This window comes from Cercospora kikuchii (assembly GCF_019650295.1).
Source record: "Cercospora kikuchii DNA, contig_00005, whole genome shotgun sequence".
NCBI lineage: Eukaryota > Fungi > Ascomycota > Dothideomycetes > Mycosphaerellales > Mycosphaerellaceae > Cercospora > Cercospora kikuchii.
In genome coordinates, this window is record NW_025408586.1 from 816,915 (window position 1) to 841,128 (window position 24,214).

General features: G+C 52.8%; 10 protein-coding genes across 10 annotated transcripts; 5 read left to right on the forward strand and 5 right to left on the reverse strand.

The window, feature by feature from the left end:
* Positions 1 to 150: 150 nt before the first annotated feature.
* CKM354_000810800 (uncharacterized protein) lies at positions 151 to 2,073 on the reverse strand (the record flags this gene model as incomplete). Its single annotated transcript, XM_044803476.1, has 1 exon — positions 151 to 2,073. The coding sequence occupies one exon, from the start codon at positions 2,071 to 2,073 to the stop codon at positions 151 to 153; it is 1,923 nt and encodes a 640-aa protein (XP_044659411.1).
* Positions 2,074 to 3,368: 1,295 nt separating this feature from the next.
* Positions 3,369 to 4,416, reverse strand: CKM354_000810900 (osmosensor SHO1; the record flags this gene model as incomplete). Its single annotated transcript, XM_044803477.1, has 3 exons — positions 3,369 to 3,890; positions 3,943 to 4,221; positions 4,270 to 4,416. 3 exons carry the CDS (start codon positions 4,414 to 4,416, stop codon positions 3,369 to 3,371), a joined length of 948 nt encoding a protein of 315 aa, XP_044659412.1.
* A 1,892-nt stretch (positions 4,417 to 6,308) lies between these two features.
* On the reverse strand, positions 6,309 to 7,205 carry CKM354_000811000 (uncharacterized protein; the record flags this gene model as incomplete). The annotated part of the gene is made up of 2 exons (XM_044803478.1): positions 6,309 to 6,736; positions 6,818 to 7,205. 2 exons carry the CDS (start codon positions 7,203 to 7,205, stop codon positions 6,309 to 6,311), a joined length of 816 nt encoding a protein of 271 aa, XP_044659413.1.
* Positions 7,206 to 8,416: 1,211 nt separating this feature from the next.
* CKM354_000811100 (uncharacterized protein) lies at positions 8,417 to 8,904 on the forward strand (the record flags this gene model as incomplete). Its single annotated transcript, XM_044803479.1, has 2 exons — positions 8,417 to 8,648; positions 8,717 to 8,904. 2 exons carry the CDS (start codon positions 8,417 to 8,419, stop codon positions 8,902 to 8,904), a joined length of 420 nt encoding a protein of 139 aa, XP_044659414.1.
* A 467-nt stretch (positions 8,905 to 9,371) lies between these two features.
* On the reverse strand, positions 9,372 to 10,340 carry CKM354_000811200 (superoxide dismutase SOD1; the record flags this gene model as incomplete). The annotated part of the gene is made up of 4 exons (XM_044803480.1): positions 9,372 to 9,643; positions 9,717 to 9,896; positions 10,168 to 10,221; positions 10,307 to 10,340. 4 exons carry the CDS (start codon positions 10,338 to 10,340, stop codon positions 9,372 to 9,374), a joined length of 540 nt encoding a protein of 179 aa, XP_044659415.1.
* A 258-nt stretch (positions 10,341 to 10,598) lies between these two features.
* Positions 10,599 to 11,703, reverse strand: CKM354_000811300 (sedoheptulose-7-phosphate:D-glyceraldehyde-3-phosphate transaldolase TAL1; the record flags this gene model as incomplete). Its single annotated transcript, XM_044803481.1, has 3 exons — positions 10,599 to 11,222; positions 11,276 to 11,590; positions 11,665 to 11,703. 3 exons carry the CDS (start codon positions 11,701 to 11,703, stop codon positions 10,599 to 10,601), a joined length of 978 nt encoding a protein of 325 aa, XP_044659416.1.
* A 1,183-nt stretch (positions 11,704 to 12,886) lies between these two features.
* CKM354_000811400 (uncharacterized protein) lies at positions 12,887 to 13,865 on the forward strand (the record flags this gene model as incomplete). Its single annotated transcript, XM_044803482.1, has 2 exons — positions 12,887 to 13,169; positions 13,237 to 13,865. 2 exons carry the CDS (start codon positions 12,887 to 12,889, stop codon positions 13,863 to 13,865), a joined length of 912 nt encoding a protein of 303 aa, XP_044659417.1.
* A 3,225-nt stretch (positions 13,866 to 17,090) lies between these two features.
* On the forward strand, positions 17,091 to 19,928 carry CKM354_000811500 (uncharacterized protein; the record flags this gene model as incomplete). The annotated part of the gene is made up of 2 exons (XM_044803483.1): positions 17,091 to 19,838; positions 19,887 to 19,928. 2 exons carry the CDS (start codon positions 17,091 to 17,093, stop codon positions 19,926 to 19,928), a joined length of 2,790 nt encoding a protein of 929 aa, XP_044659418.1.
* Positions 19,929 to 20,480: 552 nt separating this feature from the next.
* CKM354_000811600 (uncharacterized protein) lies at positions 20,481 to 21,386 on the forward strand (the record flags this gene model as incomplete). Its single annotated transcript, XM_044803484.1, has 3 exons — positions 20,481 to 20,550; positions 20,610 to 20,909; positions 20,968 to 21,386. 3 exons carry the CDS (start codon positions 20,481 to 20,483, stop codon positions 21,384 to 21,386), a joined length of 789 nt encoding a protein of 262 aa, XP_044659419.1.
* Positions 21,387 to 21,776: 390 nt separating this feature from the next.
* CKM354_000811700 (uncharacterized protein) lies at positions 21,777 to 23,962 on the forward strand (the record flags this gene model as incomplete). Its single annotated transcript, XM_044803485.1, has 2 exons — positions 21,777 to 22,223; positions 22,274 to 23,962. The coding sequence occupies 2 exons, from the start codon at positions 21,777 to 21,779 to the stop codon at positions 23,960 to 23,962; spliced, it is 2,136 nt and encodes a 711-aa protein (XP_044659420.1).
* Between the last annotated feature and the right edge of the window lie 252 nt (positions 23,963 to 24,214).

Consider the following 24,214-nt stretch of genomic DNA (forward strand, 5'->3'; position numbering starts at 1 on the left):
GCGGTCAGAAAAGACCTTGCTCGTGGCTAAGCCAAGATCCGAGAGCGTGCTGAATACTCTTTACAGCACAGAAGATGGGACCAGCGAGTTCCGTTTGGACACTCTGGAGGTAAGATGCTGCAGGAGAGCTTACGACTGACCGAACGCTCTCTAAGCTACTACTTTAACCTGGAAACCCTCCAGGCTCCCTCTCGCTACATACTCCTCAGTCATCTCCCGAAAGTCCACCGGCCCTGCACCCCACGGCATCTTCTTCGCCTCATTGAATCGCTCTTCCTCGGACTTCTGCTCTTGCTTCTGGAAACTCGCCGCCCCCTCTGCAGTAAAGTATCCAGGAGTACACGTCGGCAGTGGACTAAACCATCCAGCTCGTTTCGCAACTTCCTCGCCATACCGCCTCTCGCCTTCTTCCGAAGCTTCGATGACAACACGTTCGCCGTCTCCTGCTTGTCTATGCGCTTCTTGCAAAATACCATTTATTAGTGTCGCCGCCATTTCCATGATGGAGACAGCATTCCACGTGGCAGGAGAGCCACGAGGAAAAGCGCTGAACATATTTGGAAAACCAGGCGTTGCCACTCCGAAGACCGTTCCGGACTCGGGTTGTTTCCAGTAGTCTTTCATGGTCAGACCATTTCGGCCCTGGATGACTGTGCGCATCTTCTCGGATGGGTCGAGCGCTGGGTCAAATGTGAAGCCTGTAGCTAGGATTAGGGCATCGATCTCGTACTCGACTCCATCGAATAAGATCCCGTTTTTGGTGTACCCATCGAGACCTTTGCCATCGGTGTTGATGAGGGTCACGTTCGGCTTGTTGAATGTTTGGAGATATTCGTCGTGGAACGAAGGCCGTTTGCACCAACTTCCATACCATGCTTGGAGCTTTTCAGCTGTGCTCTTGTCCTTGACGATATCTTCGACGCGTTGGCGGAGTAGCGATGTACGTGGGAAGTCGATCGCATATAGCTCTTTGATATGTTCTTCAACTTTGTCGGGTGTGACCAGCTTTGAACTGGAACCGAGGAAACCAGACCCAGCTGGAGTTTGTGTCCAGCCATCGTTGATGATATCCGGGCCGGCTCCCTTGCTCATACTCACGTATGCATCGTAGACAATCCTCCTCTTGCGTTGCCAACCCTTCTCACTCGTGATCTTGGCCCAATTCTCTGGAGTGGTTTCTACTTGCCCTCGAGGTCCAATGTACGACGGCGTCCTTTGGACAACGTAAACGTGCTCCGCCCATTTTGCTAGCTCGGGCACGATCTGAACGGCAGTTGCACCAGTGCCGATGATCGCCACACGCTTGCCTCGGAGGTTCACAAGATCAGGCTTCTCTTGGGTACCACCAGTGTAATCATAGTCCCAGCGAGCCGAATGGAATACGTCTTTCGCTTGATAAAGCTCATCCCATCCAGGAAGTTTAGGCACTTTTGGGAAGAGGAACGGAGCATTGGAGTGAAGGAGGAAGTCTGCGTGAACAGTGAAAGTAGTGGAAACGGACGGCTTACCAACCGTACGTGTCATTGTGACAACCCACAGCTTCTTGTCTTCGTCCCAGATCTGTGAGTCAACGCTCGTACACAACTGGCCTTTGATCCCGAAATGGTCGACGCTTCGCTCGATCTGACCTCGAATCTCATGGCCATAAGAGTATCGATGTCGAGGCTGATAACCAGTTTCTTCGAGAAAGGGAACGTAGCAGTAGCCTTCCACGTCGCACATGACGCCCGGGTAGCGATTGTAGTACCATGTGCCACCAAAACCTCCTGCAATGTCGACGCACACAACATCTTCACGGCTGACCCCAGCTTCGATCAATCGTCCTGCAAAGACAACGCCGTTGATTCCGGCACCCGTAATCAGATACTTGATCTTGTCGCCGTCCTTGAGGGGAGGATTTTGAACTCTGGGATCATCGTAGTTGACCCAAGGATCTCTGGCAAGAGCCTCGAGGCCCTGCGATCGGACATCAACATATTGACTCAGGCCTGCCTCTCTCAAGCGTTTATTCTTTTCTTGTTCGTATTTCTTGTGCAGTGCTTCGCTGACACTGATTATGTGCGGAGGCGACATTGTACGTCTTGCGTTAAAGTAGCGGCAAATGTGGGGGTAATACAAAGACGGCTGTCGTAGTCTCGAGCGATCTTTTGGGTGTCTCTGTGCTAGAGAATCTGTCCTTTATATTAACGTCAGAACCATGAAGCTAGTCGCCAAGCGCGATGGCGAAGTTGTCGACTATTCTCAAATGCACAACGGATGCTCAGCGACTAGCACGAGTCTGCGCTATGATTACTGTGCCCCCTGCTCCAGATAGGCCAGGAATTGTCAATCCAGAATGAACATATGAATCGGTGCCGTGCATTGTCGAAGACCCATAGCATCTCTCCCGGCGCGGTTTTGTCCCTGTGATGAGAGTATGTTTCTTTCGTTCCGATGCATAAAAAATGCTTAGCAATAAGCACGATGCTGCATTGTGATTACTATTCGCCCTACTGCAGAACTCAAGGTACAGTAGGCCGCGAGTTAGCATGACTTGGCAAAGCCATTGCGTGTTTCAAAGACTATGGTCTCCACTCTTGCAAGGCCTTGTGGTCCGGAAAGGATGCAGTCCTTGTCCGGTGGTGAAGGCATAAAACTTGAGACCCAGCATAGTTCGGATCGTCAGGTGTACTACTTTCAAATTAGCTGGGGAATGGCATGTTGCATCGATGAGTGAGTTGAAGTTAACCTTATCTCCATCGCCAGAGACAGCTCCAGAGTAGTAGTCATACCGGCATTCGCTCGGTTTTCGAATTCTCTAAACATCAGAAAGCAGAAAGAACTTCCTCCCACGGCTCCCAAAAGACGCCATCGCCGTCGCCCTCACCAAAAAAGAAAAAAAAAATCGAAAGAAAGCGAATCCCTTCTCCAACAAGGCTCAGTCTTGCATCCTGCCTCGCTTCAGTTCGTCTCCCAATTCAATAGCGAAGAGGCTGCAGAGGCCTCCACCTGACACGTAGGAGATCTCTTTGCCTTCCCATATGTACCGTGGCGATTGCCCTTCTCTTTCTTGCTTCATCCTTGCATCCAATGCCGGCATTTGCTGCCAAACTGCTGTGTCCAGCGCACGCAATTCCGAGTCGTGACCAGCCGTCATGTCTTCATATGAAAGAGTCTTTGGGAAAGGTGTTGATAGCTTTGAATTGCCGGAAACTTCGTTATCATGACTAATTCTCACTCGCACTTTCACTTTCACTCTCTGTGTGTGGTTGTGTTTGCGCCTTTTGCCCGCACATGGACTTTCTTTCTGGTAGCATGTGTATACTTCCTCTGCACAATTTCTCTCGTGCATACCCAACTCAAAAAACAAAACAAGGTGTCGCGCCCGCTCACAACAAGATAAGGTAATTTGACGGGGCAATACCCGTCTCGCCATTCTCCTTCTTCGCTTGCCACCATCTTCCAGACACATCGCTGACTTCGAGGATTTCATGCTTGGTGAAGGATATTTCGTTGGCATCATCTGGGTTCGCTTCGTAGCTGTATATCGCTTTCGCTCGGTATGGGTATTCTGTGGGCTGAGAGACGGAGCTGTCTGGTACCCCGGTTGTGTTATTAGCGCTCATGCCGGAGGCACTTGGCTCTGATCGTAGTGGTGGTTGTGGGTATCCCTTATTTTGCGCTGCGCCGGGATATCCGGTCATCGGGGAGGCTGTCTCGAATCCTTGCAGGTTGTTGGAGTTGTACATCTGCGGCTGTTGCGCGTTCGAGTGCAGCGTCTCCGGCCGGTATGACTGCCGCATTGCCCTGCTGTTGCGGCTGGGCGCGCGGTCCTTGTGAAGCGCGAAGGAGTCAAGTGTTTGGCGATGGCTTGCCTGCGGTTCGGCGCCAAAGTAGAACATCCAGATGATCTGGGTCAAAATCAGCACATTGCGCAAGTCAACGTGTAGTAATCCAACATACGCAGTCAATTGACAACAGAATGAAGCCCGCAGCGGCGGCCTCTTTGGCGGCCTCGGGGAAATAGATCAGCGCATTCACAGCGGAGGTTGTGAACACCAGACCGGCAGCCAGGAAGCCCGTCAAGGCAATGCGGTAAGTGTAAATCACGTCCGCTCCCACAGCATATATGACCCCAATGATGCATACTAGCATGTATGCCAGACTCCACCAGGAGTAGTTTGGGAATGTAGAATTGATGTCGGCAATAATGGAGGCGACGAAGGCGATCATCCAACCAGCCTGGCCCATGTTAGTCCCATCCCACGATACATGCGCGCATCCACTCACTATGCCAATGCCTATGGATCCGAGCCAGAATGGATCGCCTGCAATGTTGCCCAAGCTGAACCCTCGGCCCGCATTGTATCTGCCGTGGCCGCCCATCTCCATCTTCTGCAGCGACGGCGAGTTGGTGCTGCTGCCGAAACTGGGCATGAATTACTGAAGTCGCGTGCGCGAAGAAACCGGGTTAAGCGAGTGTCGATAGTTGGGAGAGCGGTTCTGGTGGGCGGCTGAGCGCACGCGCGACGGATGTGCAGCGGTCACAAAGGACGTGGTCCAACTGCTCGCACTGGGCGCCGGCGCTCTGGCAGTCGCGTGCTCGGCGGGCGCGGGAGAAGCAATGGAAAGTCGTAAAAGGAGCGTGAGTCGTCTCGGTGTCGGTGGGCGTGTGTCGGTGGTCGGCGGTGGTGGTGCTGCAAGCGAGTGAGGGCGCGGCGGTCTCGTGCCTTTCCTTTCCAGCAGGCGGCGGGAGAGAGTCGGAGGCGCACGCAGGAGGTGTCGGGTGTGCGTGCGAAGTGGTCGTCGGTGGTCAGCGGTTGTCGCAGAGGAGAATCAGCGGTCGCAGCTTCCAGAGAGACATGAAACACGTTCAGGCGATGGCTCGATGGGAGGCTTGCGCGGCGGCAACTTCTCGTTCGCCAGACGCAGCGCGCGAAGCCCGCTAAATTGCGTCCGGAGGTTCCCCAACCCTGCATTCTCCACCACCATCCATGCGCTGTCTTTGCCGGCAATACTTCGAAGAACCCATTGCGAGAGTCCAGACGCCTGTCGGTATGCCACCCTCTTCTGCCAACCCACAATGCCTCCTCACACGCGCGTGCGATCGTCTCTGCATCGACACCACTCCACGTGCATGGCCGCAACAGAGTTTACGCATGTCCCGTGTCCTCCATCATGACGGAGAGAAGAGCCGAGTGTTTCAGCAATGAGTCTTGCCTTCCCACCCTGAAGAAGCAGTCTTCTGGCCGTCTTCTCTTCGACGTTGCTGCCCGCCGTGCCAGCGTTCGCAGACGATACCCTCCGTACTGTCCGCAACACACCCACCCATCGTATAGAGCGCCCTGTCAGCGACACGAATCTCTCCTTGGCAGGTACGCCATGCAGCGCAATGATCCTTCACCACCAATCACAACCAAATGACGGGAATCCCGCGAGACCCCCCTCTATACTGCGGCTTCACTCGTGCAGCATGCCATACCACCGGAGATCCAAACACTTCATTGTGCGAGATCCCTGCTACACCACGAACCGTTCCCGCCCCCAGTCCTGTAGCTGAACGGACGAGATGAGTGGTTGACATTGCATCGTTTACGGGAGCTACCATATCCCATCACCGTCAACTCTGGCAGTTCTTCCACCCGACTGGTAAATTCTGTCGCTCATGGCAAAGTCAGATTGCCATATCTCCATTGTGGGGAAGGAGTAAAGTCACGAGATTGTGAACGTCCTCGATTCTCTATATTGTCATGAGATGCTCATCAATACTGCAATTCCGAACGAACATGGCTGATCAGCCACTCTGCACACTCGCATGGAACGAACGGGTTGCGCAAATTGTTCGAGGATCAGCTTGATTTGGCCAACCAGGCGGAGTCGGATCTCATCCACGCGACAAGATCTGCGCACCTGAATCATGAACAGACAGCAACAGACGATCATTCACGGTTGCTGCAGCACAGAATCCCTTTGTGCACATACCCTTGACTTGCCTTGGACCTCAGAAGTCTTCCTAACATCCACGAGGTGTACGAGGTAGAACCGGGTTGTGATGCTCGCCAGTCTGTTCCGCATTACAATCTCCTCACTTTCCGTCCGCAGCTCTCCCTAAATGTCGGCATAGGCGTCGGATATTTTCAACGTTTCACCTTGAGCCTAATCCTACAGTTGGCCGTCTCCTACTCGCGAACCACGTCAAAAAGCAATGGCCAGGAGGAGAAAGACCTTCGACAAATTTTGCTGCATGCACCGCATACACCAGGTCAGTGTTGATATATTTGGTATTGCTACTCCCTCCTTCACGACCTGTAACAGGTATACCAGTCACCTCAGCTGGTCTTGCCAATAGCATCAATCGCAGCTTGCACCAACTGCTTGGTCTCATCTTCCTTCACCTCGCCTCTGATGTTATCCAATCTCTGCTGCCATACCTGCCACCTCGCAGGCGAATAGCCTGTCCATCCTGCGTCCTGATGAGCGAATCCGCCTTTGGCGACTTTTCCTTCAAACGATTTCTGGTTCTTGCTGAAACTTAGCAATGCCGAAGCAGCATAGATAAACCAGACGCTGGCTGCTGCAACGGCAGGATCTGATACGTTCTCCTCCTCAAGGGCGTCTCGAATGGTCCAGATGGCAAAAAGCGAAAGGTCGGGACTATTGTTCGCCTTGTCTTGTAATTGATCAACGAGCGTGGCGACGAAGGCATTTACGTTTACCCATCGCTGCTTCTCTTCTGAGTCGGAATTGTCATCAGCGGCTATGATAGATCAGTCAACCATCCCGAATTGTGAAAGGTACAGGATGCTTTCAAGTCATTCACAATCTTGATTCAACGTACGAAAATTCCACGCATTCCTCACAGCCCATCCGAATGTCGGTAGGTCCTGCCACACTTTCATATCTTGTACTGTGCCATAGGAGCTATCAGGCTGTTGCCCATCCGCCCGCTTCTGCGACAAGCTGACCAGGAAAGCTGCGAGAGCGGATCGACCACTTTCTCCATGAGGTGTAGCTGCTGCTCTTGTGATGACGGCTTTCCAGCCTATGTTCAACTCCTCTTCTACTTCATCTGGTGCCTCGTTTGATTGTAGCTTTTGCTCGACGGGATCGCAGAACCGTTGCAGAGGGCTCGCCTCGGCGGCATTTGTGACGAGGCCTTCGAGAGCGGTGTATTGGGTGGATTGCCGTACTGTTTCGTTGGCTACGAGGCCGGATCTTTGAGGCATGTTGTGTAGTGGTCCTCTCGTTGTTTGTACGTGATGTCGCTGATGAAGCTGTACTGTCGATGTCCTTAGAGCTCCAATGTTTGATGGCGATATTGTTACTCTTCGGAAACTGGTAAGAAATGCCACTCTCATCCTACCTTTCACATGCAGGAGAAGATATCAATGACGTCTGAAAGTGCCCGCCTAGCAGGTTGCACGCCTGCCGACACAAGCACGCGCACCATGACCGACTTGTCATCCAGAATGCAACAACGGGCGGCGCTCGCCTCTCGCCTCGGCGAAGTTGAAACGCAACCTCTCGACGAACAGCATCGCAGCACCCGCGCACACCTTCAGCTCCGTGCCTGCAGCAGCGCAACATCAACCAAGGCAGCGCTGCTGCACGAATAAGATCTTGGGAGCAATAAGGCAACACCATCCGGAAGCTCCTTCTGCTTCTGGGCAAACGCGCAAATTCCCCATGTCGATCTTGGCTCCAAACCTCACATCTTTCCTGCAACATCTCCGAACTCTGCGATTTTCTACTGGACGACGCCCTCACCTACCGTAACATGATCGACCCTTTTGCAGCGTTTCCGTCCGAGACACAGTCGCCCGCTTGTCCAAACGGGGCCCAAGAAGCTAACATCACTTGTGCCCATGTGCGCCAATGCTCAATGCTGTATGGTCTTATCTCCCCAAGCTCTTCTCAGGTCAATTCCACGTCGCATTACTCGCTGCATCTGACCTTCCCTTCCAAGCTGCACAAGCCTTGGGGACATCGCCTAAATTGTCGATCACTACTATCGTGCCTTTGCAGTCTATTGCCATTCACGCCGGCTGACTGGCTGTTTCGGTGCATCGACGAAACATTGCTCATGCCGCTCGTACTCTGGATCAGCGGTCGTGCAGCTATAGCTTGGCAGCGCTGTCCTCCGTGTCCTATGTTCCGCCATGCGATAGGGAACGTGGTGCGCTGCTTGAGCTCGACTTGGCTAGTCGTCCGCGAAGTGATAGACGCTGCCAAACGGTATTAGCGAAAGCTACAAGATCAATGCTATAAGTACAAGATCTCCTAACTCCCTTCATCAGCAACCTTCGTAGCAGACAAGCAGCAGATACCTCACCCGGACATCCTCAAGTCTCCCAGCCAGAGCAGACCAGCCCAGGCAAACTCGCCACTCGCTCCAACAACCCTCGCTCCTCGAACAAACATATAGCCCATCCTCAAAATGCAATTGACATCCTTCATCACCACCGCTCTGCTCTTCGCAGTCAGCACCGTCTCCGCCCCAACCGCAGCCCCAGCCGAGCTCATCGAACGCCAATCCGCCACCCGATGCGGTAGCTTCTCCTACTCCTCCGGCGCCGTCAGTGCAGCCCTCAACCAAGGCTACAGATACTACCAAAACGGCCAACAAGTCGGCAGCAACGACTATCCTCATCAATACAACAACCGTGAAGGTACGATACAAACCCAAAACCTTCCCACTTTCGTTGCAACTTGTACTGATCATCTTTTGAAATTCTAGGCTTCAACTTCGCTGTTTCCGGCCCATACCAAGAATTCCCTATCCTGCAGAGTGGGAACGTGTATACTGGTGGTTCGCCTGGTCCAGACCGTGTTGTGTTCAACACTGCTGGACGTTATGCTGGTGCAATTACTCACACTGGAGCTAGCGGGAACAACTTTGTTGGATGCTCGGGTACTTCGACATAGATGATGTGCTTTGTGAATTTGTTGAGTGGTTGTCTGGGTTGACTAAAGGACCTTCTGGCATTTGAGTGAAAGGATTCAATGCTTGGATTGGTTGTGTGAAGTACCACCCTTGCCTGGGCGTGAACTTGCTCTGTTGGAGCATTGCTGGGGGCTGAGGATAGATGCATGTGATGAGCGTATAAAGAGCCATATCACTTTCTTCATGTCATACTTCCCAATGCTCAAGCTCGTCAACAGCGCACATGCCACAAAGCGTGAAATGTTCCCAAGGCCTATCGAGAAGACTTAAGTACATCATCAACTTTGTGCTTTTGTCGATAGTATATATGTACTACTCATCTACAGCATACGTCTTTTCTCATTCATCTCATCGTATCATCATACCACTACAACGGCCCGAGTGTGATCACACCAGACATATCTCCCTCCTCATCCCATTCTGGTATCCATTGTCAATCTGGCAGAGCTTATGCAGCAATACCAATGACACCGCAAGCTGGACGGCCACCAGCGTTACCAGTCTTCTTGCTCTCAGCGTGTCCGCCCTTGCCCAAATCATCAGTGCCGGCGTGCACAACAACGGTGCGGCCGAGAACGCTCTCTGGACCAATCAACTTGATGAGCTTGTCCTGGACAGAGCCCTTTGCGTTGCCCTGGCCGTCGGTCTTGAAGTTTCCGAGATCGCCGACGTGGCGCTCTGAGTCCTCTGGTGCGCCGTGTTCCTTGTTGTGTGGGTTGACTGGTAAGAGAGTGTCCGTCAGCCGAAGGCTATCTCACAATGGAGTGGACATAGGAGATGGTGAAGAACTCACAGTGAGGACCAGCACTGGTGCAGCCATTGGTGTTGTCGCCAAAAGCGTGAACGTGCATACCACGCTCAGCGTTGGCGTCGTGGCCAGTGATATCCCATTCCACCGTTGTGGGCGAGCCCTCGTTCTCCTGGGTAAAGGTGACGGTGCCCTTGATGTTGGAATCACCACGGAGGACGGCAACTATGATGAAGAAGATGACATATCAGCACAAGCCCAGATGCGGATCAAATTTTGTGACATTGATGGCCTCTGCACCCCTCATCTGAGGCTGTGAAGCTGCCTTTGCTGACGCAGGTCTCCGGACGCACACGCCCGTCTGTTCACCTTGATGAAAAAACCCGCAGCGTGTGTCGAATGAGGAGTACACAAAAACCTGCTCATTCTTGCGATGACTAGCTCCACCAAACCCCGGCATTGGGCGAATGAGAGACTGGTACGCTACTCGACGTACCTGCTTTGACCATTGTGGCGGTGTTTTTGTCGGTATATATTTGGTTTCGGGTTCCTTTTGATGTTTCTTGATGAGTTGATTGTTTGTGTTTGGAGAAAAGATTCGAAGGCAGACAGGAAAGTGTTGCAACAGCTCGGACGATGGAGGGGAAAGCGCGAACCCCACCTCGCCATGACGTGCCCTGAAACAACCGATCGCGGCCGTGAGATGCTCGCTGTGGGCACGCCTGATTTGAAAGCGAATTGGCCAAGTCGGACATTTTAAACGCGGATACAGTCCGAGAGCGATTTCTTTCTCCAGCACAGCTTCTTATCTGGGAATCGTGGTGCATTTGGGTATTTTCATTCATTCGCTACAGAAAGGCATTCAATCTCGTTAATGCATGTGGCCTAAAGTTCCCAGCTATCCTTCTCAACGCGCCATTTCCAAATCTATGCAGCGTTGATCTTCTCCTTGAGGATATCCTTGAGCGTGACTGCGTCAGCTGCAAACTTGCTGATACCTTCAGACAGCTTGTGCACGGCCATGGTGTCCTCGTTGAAGTCAAAGCGGAATGCTGGCTCGTCCTTGAGGTAGCTCTTCTTCTCGATGTCGAGCTTCCCTGCCTCTTCCGAGGCGAGCTTCTTTGGCACAGCATCAGTGCTGTTGTAGAGCTGCTCGAGGAGGTTTGGAGCAATGGTCAAGTAGTCGCAGCCAGCAAGCTCGGTGATCTCGCCGATGTTGCGGAAAGATGCTCCCATGACAATGGTGTCGTAGCCGAACTTTTTGTAGTAGTTGAAGATTTGCTGCACCGATTTGACACCTGGGTCGTTTTGCGCGTTGTACTCCTGCTTGGTGTTGGCCTTGTACCAGTCGAGGATACGGCCGACGAATGGAGAGATGAGGAAAGCGCCAGCCTCAGCGGCAGCAATGGCTTGCACGAGAGAGAACATGAGGGTGAGGTTGCAGTTGATGCCGTGCTTGCTCTGGAGCTCGTGGGCGGCCTGGATACCCTCCCATGTCGATGCAAGCTTGATAAGCACGCGAGACTTGTCAATCCCTTCCTCCTTGTAGAGCTATTACCACAGTCAGCATTGTCTTGCGCTCGTCCTGCTCTAAGGTTGCGTACCTCGATAATGTGCAGAGCCTTGTCAATGGAAGCCTGCTTGTCGAAAGAGAACTTCGCATCAACCTCAGTCGACACCTTGCCAGGCACAATCTTCAGGATCTCCTTGCCAAATTGCACAAGGAGGTTGTCTAGTGTGGCATCGACCTGCTCGTCGATGTTCTTGCCGTGCTTCTTTCCATATTGAACAGCCTCGTCAATGAGCTTCGCGTACTCTGGCTTTTTCGAGGCGGCGAGGATCAACGATGGGTTGGTGGTGGCATCCTGTGGCTTGTACTTGCCAATGGTAGCAAAGTCACCAGAGTCGCAGACGACGGTCTGTAGGTTTCCATCAGCTTCGAGTCATTCATATGCCGACGAATGCGGCGGTGGAGGATGGCGGGGATACGTACGGTGCCAGAGGCCTTGAGCTGATCGAGGGAAGAAGACATGTTTGCGGTATGTGTGGTGATTCAAGTCGGAGTCGTGGGAGTTGTGATTGTGTTGTTGTTGGAGTGAGTGAGATCAAAGATTTTGTTGAGCCTCCGCTGAATGTTTTGGAGGTGGAGGGGTATTTGCCAGGCTGGAGACCCTGCTTCGCTGTTGCCACGGGATGACGCTACAGTGGATGCTTAGCAAGACCTGACGAACAACGCCGGCTGCAATACGGACAAAATATTCTGTCTGCCCGCTGTCACGACTATGATGTCGACTGTCTTTCATTCAGACCAGCGCTCGATCACTGCTCAACATATATTTCTCCAATCGCTCACTGACTTCCGCCTTGTCGGAGCAGAGTAGGAAGCCGCATCCTCATTCGCCGACGCTTGCCCGAAACACAGAACAGGCACGGATAGGCGTGGCCATTTCTCGCCAACACTTCTGCTGCTGACTTGCTTTCCATCTCCGATGAACGTCGACCTGGCGTTGCACAATGCTGCATCCATTCTCTCGCCACCAGCACAGCATCCGAGTGTGCCGTAACAATGAAGTCGTGAGCGTGTCTGTTCCGCCGCCGATGGAAACCACAGGCTAAAGTGACCTTTGATTCCGATCGGCTTCTGCCGGTCTGCGCTTCTTTCTTCTGTCTTTGGGGGCCATTGGAGGACTTCAAATCGCTCACCTCCACGCTTTCTCAGCGACTCCCGCGGGAGAGAGCATCACGGCATAGTGTCGGAGCATGTAGTCGGACCAGCAACAATGCGGACCAGCACGGCTCGATTGCGATCACGGCGCCGGCTCCGAAGCCAATGGCTTCAATGAGTTCGTGCCCAAGGCCGCGAGCCCAGTAGCACAATCAAGTCGTTCCAATGCAAAGTGAAAGTTGCACTCCGACAGAACCTTTGCGACCCTATCTATGCTCTGTCCATCCTACTATATTTCCAGCTTGCTAACCCAGGCATAACCTTCTTAATCGGGACTGGCGGACTTCGGCAACGAAAGCCGCTGTTCCAATGCCTCCCGCAAGAGTCACTTCAGATGGCGAGCGACCAGCAACAACAACTGACCAAATATTCACATACATCCACACCTGCCTCAAATACATCTGATCACAAAAAGCCGTGGCCAGTAGTGAAATAACATCTTTGGTCACGAACTCTGACAACCTCGAAGCAAGGAGACTAGCACGATATCATGTCCATCAAGTCTGTGGTCCAGCTCGGAGCCGATGGCAATATAGGGCCAAGCGTCTACAAGGCTCTCAAAGACAATGACTTCGACATCACAGTCCTGAAACGCAAGTCCTCCAGATCAAAGTCAAAATACCCAAAAGAAGCCTTCGTATCCGACGCATTCGAAGTGGAAGAACTAGTTGAAGTACTCAAAGGCCATGACGCAGTTGTCATCACCATCAATGGCAACCAAGTAGACATTCAGAAGCGCATCGCAGACGCGGCAGTACGCGCCGGGATCAAACGTAAGTCATCTGATTCCACCACGTCTGCTCCTCCCACAAAACCAGCCATCGCTCACCACCACCACAGGTCTCATCCCCGCCGACTTCGGCTCTGTCGACTCCTCCAGCCCCCTAACTCAAGACCTCGTCCCCTTGTACCGCAACAAATCTGCCCTCCGTGAATATCTCATCTCCCTCACCAAATCGCACCCAACTTTCACCTGGACCAGTCTCGTCTGCGGCCACTTCTTCGACTGGAGTCTCGAATTCCTCCACATCTGGTATCCCACCCGATCCATGGACATCCTCGACTCCGGCGAAACAAAATGGTCCGCATCATCTTTCGCCCAAGTCGCTCTCGCCACAGTCCGAATCCTTCAAAGACCAGAAATCACAGCGAATCGAATGATTTATGTGCAGAGTTTTTGTATCTCGCAAAAAGAGGTTTTGGCAGCGTTTGAGAGGGTTACGGGAGAGAAGTGGGGAATCAATAGATTAGATTCGAAGGAGTACAAGAATGAGAGGGTGAAGAAGAGGGATGAGGGGAGTAAAGAGGCGATTGAGGATTTGGTTTGGTTGTTGGGGGCTATTGATGCGAACTGGGAAGGGAGGAAGGATTTTGCGATGGAGGAATTGGGGTTGGAGAATGAGGATTTGGATGTTGTGGTTAGGAATGTTGTGGAGGGGTTGGAGAGGGAGAAGAAGGAGGCTGTTTGAGAGAGATGTGGTTTGTTTCCTTGGCTTGCGGATGCGTAGAGATAGACTTGGTCGTGCTCTAGTTGCGGACAGCGAGACAGATACTGGGAATATGCTCACTTTGCGATCTCTCTCGCGAAATTTGTACCGCAGTTGCCTCGCTTGTCGATATAGAGCGCCTTAGCTACGCTGCGCGAAGCGGAGATACGAATACCGAAAGGGCACTCGAGTTCCCCAGGCAGAGGAGTATGGAGTCTCAATCCTATCTTCTGTTCTGCTTTCCGGTAGTAGGTGCTTTGTTCACCTTGTCCTCCCGCTGGACGCGTGCTGTTTAGAGCTGAATGGAAACTTCCTTCGCATGTCGTTGACTTTGCCTTTTTTTCCGCATGCGAGAGAACTACTCATGGCATATCCGCGACAGGTCGGTATGCCGAGTCGCTCGCTGTTGCAAAACTTCCACGTTCCGTTCCGCGGTGTTTCAATGGGATCCCTGACCGGCAGCCGGGTATAGCTCGTAGTTTGTGAGTTTGCTGGACCTTCAAATAAGTTAATTAACTAACACTCGTGATTGCAAAGTTCCAGATATCGCGCGAGGGTGTAAACATCGGGTTGTTCATCAGTAGTGTACTTGACCATTTCGGAAGTCGCAAAAAGAGCTCTCATGACTCGTTCCGTGGCGGTTTTCCGCGGCATAGTTTCACACCAACTCGGTCGTATGCATTGTGTACTTCGGCGCGCGGCGCGACAAGGACTTGACTTGCAAGCTCGTGACCTGGTTGTTGGATGTCCCTTGCAGTATTGCTAGCGCTAGTTGAATTTAGTATGTAGCACCCGCAGACTTTTTGCGCGCAGTCTGCGATTCTGATGTCACCACCGAGATAAGCCCTACACCTTTGTCAAGTGTACCACCTCTGTATCTCACAGTGGAAAATGCACTCGAGGGCGTGTCAGAAGCGTCGTTCCTGACAGGTGTAGCTGCAGAAGTTTGCGAAACACCGGGTTCTCGGGTAACATGTGTCATTATAGCCTCGAAGCTTTACCCGACATGCGATCTTGCATTCATGAAGTGTTGACGAGACTGTCGTCGTTGTGTTTGATCATAGTATCGTACATTTCGAGCCGCCTCTGTCTCTGCGGCCACGATCACGATCGTGATGATCCCCGTTTTCTCGATGCTTTCGTCTGCGCTCTCGGTGTCTTCGATCCCCATCTTCCGGCCTTGCTTTTGCTAAATCTTTCCTGATGATCTGCCTGCAGACATCTATGAAGACTTCGTTGATGTTCGTTGCTCTTCGTGCGCTCGTTTCGTAATATGGAATGTTGCCCCAGCTCTGTGACAGCTGGAAAGCTTTTGCTCGTGACACTGCTCGATCTTCCTCGAGGTCTGATTTGTTGCCTACCAGGACAATGGGAAAGGACGGATCGTTTTTTGTTCGGACGATTTGCTCGCGGAGCTCGACGAGTTCGCGGAGGGAGGATGCGGAGGTTATGCTGAAGACTAGTAGAAAGCCCTGGCCGAGTCTCATGTACATATCTCTGGGAGATCGTCAATAAAAGCTGCGCTGCACCAGTTCGCATAAGTGTTTGCATACCTCATTGCAGCTGTGAAACGTTAGTCGCTGCCTTGTGCTGATCACTGATCAATGTGGAGACTCACTGAATTGCTCTGTGCCCGCGGTGTCCATGATCTCCAGGACCACATGTCTGCCGTCGACGTCGATATGCTTGCGATATGAGTCCTCAATCGTTGGGTCGTATCGCTCTACGAACACGCCTTGGACGAATTGCACTGCTTCTGGTTAGCGCCGAGGACGTTGCGCGATCATGGCAGGCTCACTGGTCAAGCAGCTCTTGCCTACACCGCCCGAGCCCAGCACGGCGATGTGGTATTCTCTCTGATGCCCTGCCCGAGACATGATGCATTGGGTACTGGCGAGGCTGTCTCTGCTGGCACCGTGAGGTTCTGTTCCAGCACCGAGCGTGCGTATTCAGGAGGACCGTTTGGTCGAGGTGCGTCTGTCGCACAGAAGTGTATGCTGCAGCAGCTGCACCACGCCTGCAGGCCGCTCTGCAGAAGAGGACCGACTTGCAGTCCAATGTGACACGAGGGCGAGGGCGCGGAGGCGGGTTCGTGCGGCGTGGTTGGTCGCAGCACTAGACGGAAACGGCAGCAGCAGGATGTGGAAGAGGGCAATGATGGTGAGAGAAGTGGCCGCTCTTTGTGCAGAGTGCAGTAGCTCGGGGAGCCATTGAGTCGCGTTCCATGGCAGCGATCTAGGAGTATTAAGTTAGGGTGCCTCTTGCGGCGCCGACGTGAGGGCTTCCCTGACAAGGACAAGACAGGAGGAGGCTATTTCTCTCCATGTCGTGCCTCGCTTAGGAAGCTAGCAGCGCGACGCATTGAGCTGCGCCGCCGATGCCCGTCGGCGTCTGTCGCACCTGCAAGAGTCTCGAACGGCTAGATTCAGCTTCCTGGTGCATTTTTCCTGGCTGTGCAGCACCTCATTCGCTGCCCGCGCACCTATCGGGTTGCGCAGCTGCGTTGAAGTGGTTGGAAAGCCTGTAAAGCGGTCCAGTCACAGGCCTGCTGCCCGCCGCTCGTTGAGATGGACTAGCAAAAGCGGGCAGCGGAGCAGCAGCCACGCGCAACCCAAAGCCGGATGGCACCCGACAGTATGGCCCTGGGACGCTTCTGTATGTGGACAATCAACAGAGGGCTGTCGCTCGCGCGTTTTCCGCGTGGCCGACGCCAACAACCACATCTTGACGGATCATTCATGCAATCCTGCAAGCCACCATGGCCGCTATTCGACTGCAGATCTCGTTCCCAGACCGCAGGACCCTAAGCCTACGTAGCCATGGCCGCCAGTTCGCGCACACGCTCTCCTCATCCACGTCACCGAGGCGCGGGCGGCGGGCGGTCTCTGCTCCAATGCTTTTGCAATGGCAAAGATGAGCCGATCGGCCGTCAGAGCGTCGGTCCAGTGGCCGGGAAGCCGATGCACAGATGCGCTGGCTTGAATCATGGACAGCACCCTCAAGACACGGCTCAGACTGCCGCATCTCTCGACCCTGTCTTTTGAGGCCAATGATTAGTGTACAGCTGCTTGCAATGAGGTCTTCTCGTCCAAGTCGCACCATCGGTTCGGGCCGAGACGAGTGCCAAGCCCGTGCTGCGATGCCCTGCTTCCAGCGTCGAAGACACCTCACACGTTGTAGCATGCCAGCAGCTCGGAATCGAACGCGATGCGCCTGTCACTATTCGGAGTGGCCACGCTGCTCCTCAGATCGACGCAGGCAATCTTTGCCGACGAGGCTTGGGATGTCGACTATCACCATCCACTACTAGGCCTACCAAAAGAGGAGACCACACTGTTCCATCAGCCAAATCCCGCGTCTAAAGCATCTCTCATCTACACTCTTTCCGAAGAAGGCGTAGTCGGAGCCGTCAACCCGCGAGATGGCTCGCTAGTCTGGCGCCAGTCACTGCCTAGGAACTCCACGCATGCCGGTTTTCTGCGGGGTGGCTCAGGTCAAGATATTGTTATTGCTGGAGCCGGCCACCGAGTTTCTGCATGGAGCGCTGCTGATGGCCGACTTGCCTGGAGCCGAGACTTTGAACATGGAATCAAAGATGTGGAAATCCTGGAGCTCAGTGATGGAAAAGAAGTCGTCACTGCCAAAGACGCCATCATTCTCACGGGCGGCGAGCATCCTGCAGTTCATCGCGTCGATGGATCATCAGGTGATGTGAAATGGACGCACAGACTCGAAAGCGGAGATCAGCCTTATCAGCTGTCTGCTTCAGCCACCGAGGTGTTCGCGATCCAGCTGCACAAGACGATGTTGGGATACATCAAAATAAAGGTGGCCGCATTAGATCCTGTTACGGGCCGCAAGATCGATGAGCATGCATTGAGTTCGGAAAACGAGCTAGCATCAGCAGACACGATTATCTCGGTCGGCGCTAACTCCGCGTCTCCTATCATCGCGTGGTCCGATTCTGCGTACACCGTGCTCAAGGTCAACATTGTCGGAACGAAAGCAGTGACGACCTTCAATATCGAAAAGCACGACGATCATGCTGTGACCCGGGTCCGTCTTCACGCACCGTTTCACACGACTGCTGTTGCGCATTTCTTAGTGCATTTCGAGACAGAGGCTTCGCATTGGGCGGTGGTGTACCACATTGACCTTACCAAGAACAAAATTGCAAAAGCATATTCTCTACCTCGAGTTGGCGGCCAAGGCGCATTCTCGACTAGCAATCTGGACGCCAGTGTCTATTTCACCCGCATTACGAGCAGCGAGGTCGTCACAGTGTCATCAGACTCCCATGGCGTTCTTGGTCGCTGGGCACTCGGTGACCTGGCAGTTGGAGCTGTACCCGGTGAAACAGTGACGCCGGTACATGCGGTGTCCGAAGTATCTGTCAAGGCAGGCGAAGTATCTGCAGTCCGTACAGCTCTGCTTGTGTCGACCGGAGACTGGGTACTCATTCGAGGTGGCACACCCGCGTGGCAGAGACCAGAAGCACTCGCATCGACGATTTCAGCTACGTTCGCCACAACAGCACAGGTGGAGTCCTTCGCACATGAGCTTGAGCTGGAGGCTCACTCCAATTTTATCAGTGCTTACATCCATCGGGTACAGCGTCACATTCGAGACTTGAAGCACTTGCCCGAGTTAGTGGCCAGCTTGCCGCAGAGAATTCAAAACGGCATTTTCGGTACCACTGCAGAGAGCGTCGGCCACGACGTCTTCGGTTTCCATCAAGTCATTGCATGTGCGACCAAGAATGGCAGAGTCGTGGCAATTGATGCTGCCTCGGCGAACAGAATTCTTTGGAGCAAGGACGTTGCGCACCTCAAGAACGGAGAAACATGGCGGCCCACGTTGGAGACCGGCGCGAATGGAGCAGTTGTCATCACTGTAGGAGATAGCCCTCCACTCGTGGCCTTGAACGCTACCAACGGAGCAGTCGTTGCCGATCCTGGAAGCGCCAGATCTCCTCTCCAAGAAGCCGATGCTATCAGATTCGGCCTCCAAATAGACGGCTCCCTGACAGCTTCCAAATCTGGGCTGTCTGCAGATGGCGCACTATGGCGGTTTGTTCCGCCCAAGAACGAGCGCGTCGTCACTTTGGTGCCCAGGCCGGTCAACGACCCAGTCGCTTCCATTGGTAAAGTCCTAGGTGACCGAAGAGTGCTGTACAAATACCTCAGCCCAAACGTTGCTTTGCTTGTAACGGCCAATGATGCCGCTCGAAGCGCCACTTTCCATGTCATTGATACAGTGACCGGGGCTACGCTACATGCCGATATCCAGCACAGCATCGACTTGGCCGAGCCAATCCCTGCGATCATCACGGAAAACTGGTTTGCCTATTCTTTCACTGCCGAGTCGGCGGATAGCACTCCTAAGGGCCACCATTTGGTAGTCGGAGAGCTATTCGAATCATTTGTGCCGAACGACAGAGGACCACTGAGCGAGGAGGCCAACTCATCGAGCTTGCAACAACCACCGGAGCCTTTTGTCCTCAGCAAGTCGTATCAAATCCCAGAAGCCATCAGCAAATTGGCAATCACAAGAACCCGACAGGGTATCACGAGTCGTCAGTTGCTCGCAGTCCTAGCCGATTCGAGCTCGCTCGTGGGCGTTCCCTACCAAGTACTTGACCCACGTCGCCCAGTGGACCGTGAGCCTACGAAGGATGAGCAGATGGAGGGCCTCGTCAAGTATATCCCAACCATTGAGTTCGATCCAAAGTGGTACCTCAATCATAAGCGAGAGTTGCTTGGCATCACGAATGTTATCACAAGTCCGGCGTTGGTCGAAAGTACCAGTCTCGTTTTCGCCTATGGACTTGATCTTTTCGGGACACGACTTACGCCAAGTTCTAGCTTTGATGTCCTCGGAAAAGATTTCAACAAGTTTCAGATGCTGAGCACTGTCGCAGGACTTGCTATAGTGACTTTTGTCGTGGCACCTCTGGTAAGCTCTGCACCTCTCTGATATCATAATCATACTAACAGATTACAGGTGACCCGGAAGCAAGTCAACCAGAGATGGCAGTTCGCTTGAGCATATTGGACCATCCTGAGGAATGCGAAACACTGCAGATACCTTGGAACTGCCTCCAGCCTGCTGCATCACCTGCAGGACTGAGCACTGCTCGTGCATACCTTAGCCCGTTCCACGTGTCTTGCATGATTGCGTACGCAATGAAGTTTGCACCACGGCCGATCTCTTGACGCGTCTGACTAATGCGAAGACTTTGTCATCGTGTATTCGACCAGTCGCTTACAATAGATTCGGGCATCAGCCTCGGAACAGCGCGAGAATACCCCATCACGACTTGACGCGAACACAGCCAAACGCAGTGTGCTAGGGATGTCCAATGGGCTAACACAAAATATACGTAGATGATAATTGCCGAATGAAACTTGTATGATGTGGATACTCGTTAACCCCGCTATATCCGTCCCACCTCACGTTGACGGCATCTTCCAATGCCACATACCACATGCCACATGCCACTTACTAGACGTTGCGGACTATAAGTACTGATCCTCGCGACTCACCTGCCTCAGGAATCCACATACCCATCCCAACGAAGCTGGCACATCAGCAATCATGACCGACCAAACGAAATACACCCAAAAGCTCAAAGGCGCAAAAGTCCTCGTCATTGGTGGCTCATCAGGTAAGGCTTTCGTCTACTGTGGAGTCCAATACCAAGCTTCCGACTAAACTCAATACTAGGCATTGGCTACGCCGTCGCCGAAGCTTCAATCGAGAATGGCTGCACTGTGATCATCTCTTCTTCCAATCCCGATCGCGTTCAGAAAGCCGTTCAGAAAATCCAAACTGCGTATCCTTCTGCCAAAAATCGAATCTCAGGCCATGCGTGTAACCTTGGAGATGAAGCGACCCTTGAAAGCAATATCAAACAGCTGTTTAAGAAAACTGGCAAAGGAATTGATCATGTCGTGAGTACAGCTGGGGATAGTCTGGCGATGATTAAATTGGAGGACATCGATATTGAAAAGATTAAAAAGGCTGGTGAGTTCATCTTGATCTTGACTGATTGAGGTGAAATGACTGACGATGGGTATTGCAGGTCTCGTCCGCTTCTTCGCCCCCCTCTTCATCGGCAAAATCGCCCCAGCATACATGAACGCCGGCCCCTCCTCCAGCATCGTCTTAACGACCGGCGCCGTCTCCGAACGTCCCATTCCGAATTGGGCTCTCGTCAATTCCTACGCTACAGGTCTGCAGGGCATGACGCGCGGTATGGCATTGGATTTGGCTCCATTGAGAGTGAACGTTGTGAGCCCGGGGCCGGTGGATACGGAGCTTTGGGCAGGGCTGGGTGAGGAACAGAAGGAGAAGATGTTTGCGGAGACGGTGAAGAAGTTGCCGACGGGGAAGGTGGGGAGGGTGGAGGATGTGGCGGAGAGTTTTATCTATTTGATGAGGGATTGGAATGTTACGGGGGCGATGGTTAGTACGAGTGGTGGGTCGTTGTTGGTTGGGTAGAAGACTTTCAAGACAAGCAGCTTCGGCGACTGTTTTGAAATCGACTGGTAACGCCGTCAGCCGCAGTCTTGGAGTGAGGAGCCCCCGCCACATTGACGATGCTGTGCGACACACCCGCAGCATCCTGTGAACGCCCTTTGCGTTTCTCTATTGGCTCACGCCTCTCTCGAGGACTTGGTCGCGAAGCCTTCGCGCGGTAATGTCGCAACTGAGCATGCACAGCCTCACCCGGTATTTACTGGACATTCACGCCGAAAGATACAACTCTACATCAACCTGTGCGCTTCAGTGTTTGCATCACATCGTCTTTGCTCGCCGGTACTGTTTGCTCAGCAGAATATCAATTTCTCCGAGTCTGTTGTTCGAACCGAAGCGAAGCTGCCATCGGCAATGGACATTGCCAATACACAACATGGCAGTCGACAAATCGAGGACAAAGCATATCAAGCACCAACGACTTTGGAAATTGTCGATCCAGTGACAACGGACGCTTCACAGTCAGCCCTTGGAACCGAAGAGACCGCAGTGGGACGGAAACATGTATTAGCAGCCTTCCACGAGTTATCCGAGCCTCAGCTCTTCGTAGATCCGGAGCCTAAGCAGTCACAGCACTCTTCTGACTGGACCGAGTCGAGTAGCTTGCAGCCAAAGACAACAACATGCAACATTCAACCTGCGCACAGGTGGACGGACAATCTGGAAAGCGCAATATTGTCGTTCGCAGTGGCTTTGCTTGCCGTGTATTTCTTGGTATTTGCTGGGCTTGCAGTCAAGAATGACGGAATTGAGATTGAAGAAGGCTCTCAGACCGAATGGTTGCTACAGGCTGCGGGTTATGTAAGTTGTGCTTTCCTTTTCCTGTAGATAGAAGCTCATGGTCACTGCAGGGACCCTCGGTATTTCCTATCCTATTTGCTGCAGTGTTCGGTCAGCTTATGACCGCGATCGCCTCCTGGAAATTGGAAAAGAGCATCACTATTGGGCTCCTAGAACAAATTCTGGCTAGTCGCTCACTTGGCTCTGCTTTCTTCTCGTTACTTAGTCTTCGCATATTCTCTCTCTGGACTCCGGTGATCCTATTGATATGGGGTCTCTCGCCTCTTGGAGGTCAGTCGGCGCTTCGTGTTGTGTCCTCTGAAATAGACAATGCCGAATCAATGTCTGACGTCTATTATCTAAACGTACACAACGGCACTTCACTTCTGGACTCCTTCCGTGATCGACACAAGAGAGCGATTAACACAGTTTTTGCTGCAGCTCTGGCCAGCACGAACAGTTCAAAACGCGGGCCGCAGGACGTCTTCGGCAATATTCACATTCCGATGCTAGAGGCTCAAGCACACGAAGCTGGAGCAGATGGCTGGCTGGATATGACTCTCAACGCTGCATCAACAAATGTCGCATTGCTGGGCTTACCACATATCGGTGCTGCTGCTCAAGCCAACTCGTCGTTCATGCTTGAAACGTCATATTTCATGCTCGACTGCGACGTGCATGTCGTCGACGGCGAATTTCCGTTGAGGCTTAACGAATCCAAAGTGTATCAAGCACAGCATTTGCCTGGCTCACGATACGCGCCCTCCCAAGCGTTGTACAATAATCCAGACTCCATCTACGGTTCAGTCTTGCGAGACCTCACAGCTGAACACGAATGGAACGATACGTTGCCTCGTCGGATCGGGTTCCAGTCTAGGTCTTATCCGGCTCTATCGACGGACACTAGAGCCTGGTGCAACATCACGACGACCTATATAGAAGCTCGCACGGTGTGCGATGCAGGCCCAAGAGGTTGCATGGTAGTTGCTATTCGTGAGCTTCCAAAGCAGCCGTGTCCACCGACCGCAACTGCGCTGGACGAAATAAATAAATTCAAGTGCAGGGACGGCATCTATGGAATCAAGGGCAAGTATACGGCTGCCACTTTCTTCGCTCAATTCATGAATGCAATGCCATCACGATACGGCGAATACACACCGGTCGAGCAATACTTTCTGACTCCAGAGCTTCCGTTTGTGGTTGGGAACAATTCAATTCCAATCGGCTCGATTGGCAATACGCTCTTTGCGCAAAGATTCTCTCAACTGCTCAATACTTACTGGCTAAGCACTCTTGCTCCGTATGCAATTGCTGGCAACTTTACCTATCCTTTGGAGGACACAAAGCAGAGCAGTGAGCCTATTGCGGACGCAACGCCCGCTTACGGAGTCCGAGCGACTGAAGCTACTGTGAGAGAACAGCGAACTGTGTTGCGCTGCCACAAACTATGGCTGGCCGTACTCGTCGTTGTCTCGGTACTGCTCATCGGCGCAGGGCTTACTACTGCAGTGCTTAGCATCCTCAGAACTGGCCCGCTGGTGCTGGATGATTTCGCTAGTTCGTTGCGCAATAACCCGTACGCACTGCTGCAGCAAAAGAGCTCGATGGAAGATGGCACTGATGTTGCAAGACGATCTCGACACGTCAAAGTGCAGCTCGGTGATGTCCAGCCTGAAGAAGAGGTAGGCTACATTGCAGTCGCCAGGCCTGGTCCTGATCAAATTGTTGCACGAATCCGGAGAAGCAGAGTGTACGCTTGAGAATGCTGGATTTGTTGGTTCGTACTTAGATTCGGTTCTGTCTGCGCACATTGACCTGTACGGGCATGCAGCACTGCTGCTTGTCGCCCTCTATTCCTCTCATGATCGAATGCTCCCGCGCACACGTGCGGTGCCTGTTTCGATAGAGTCACGCTCATTTCATTAGCGCATCTCAATACTTGTTGCAGTGGATGACTTGAGACTCACTCGGTCCGTGGTCCTTGATCACAGGTCACGATTCGATGCTCGTGC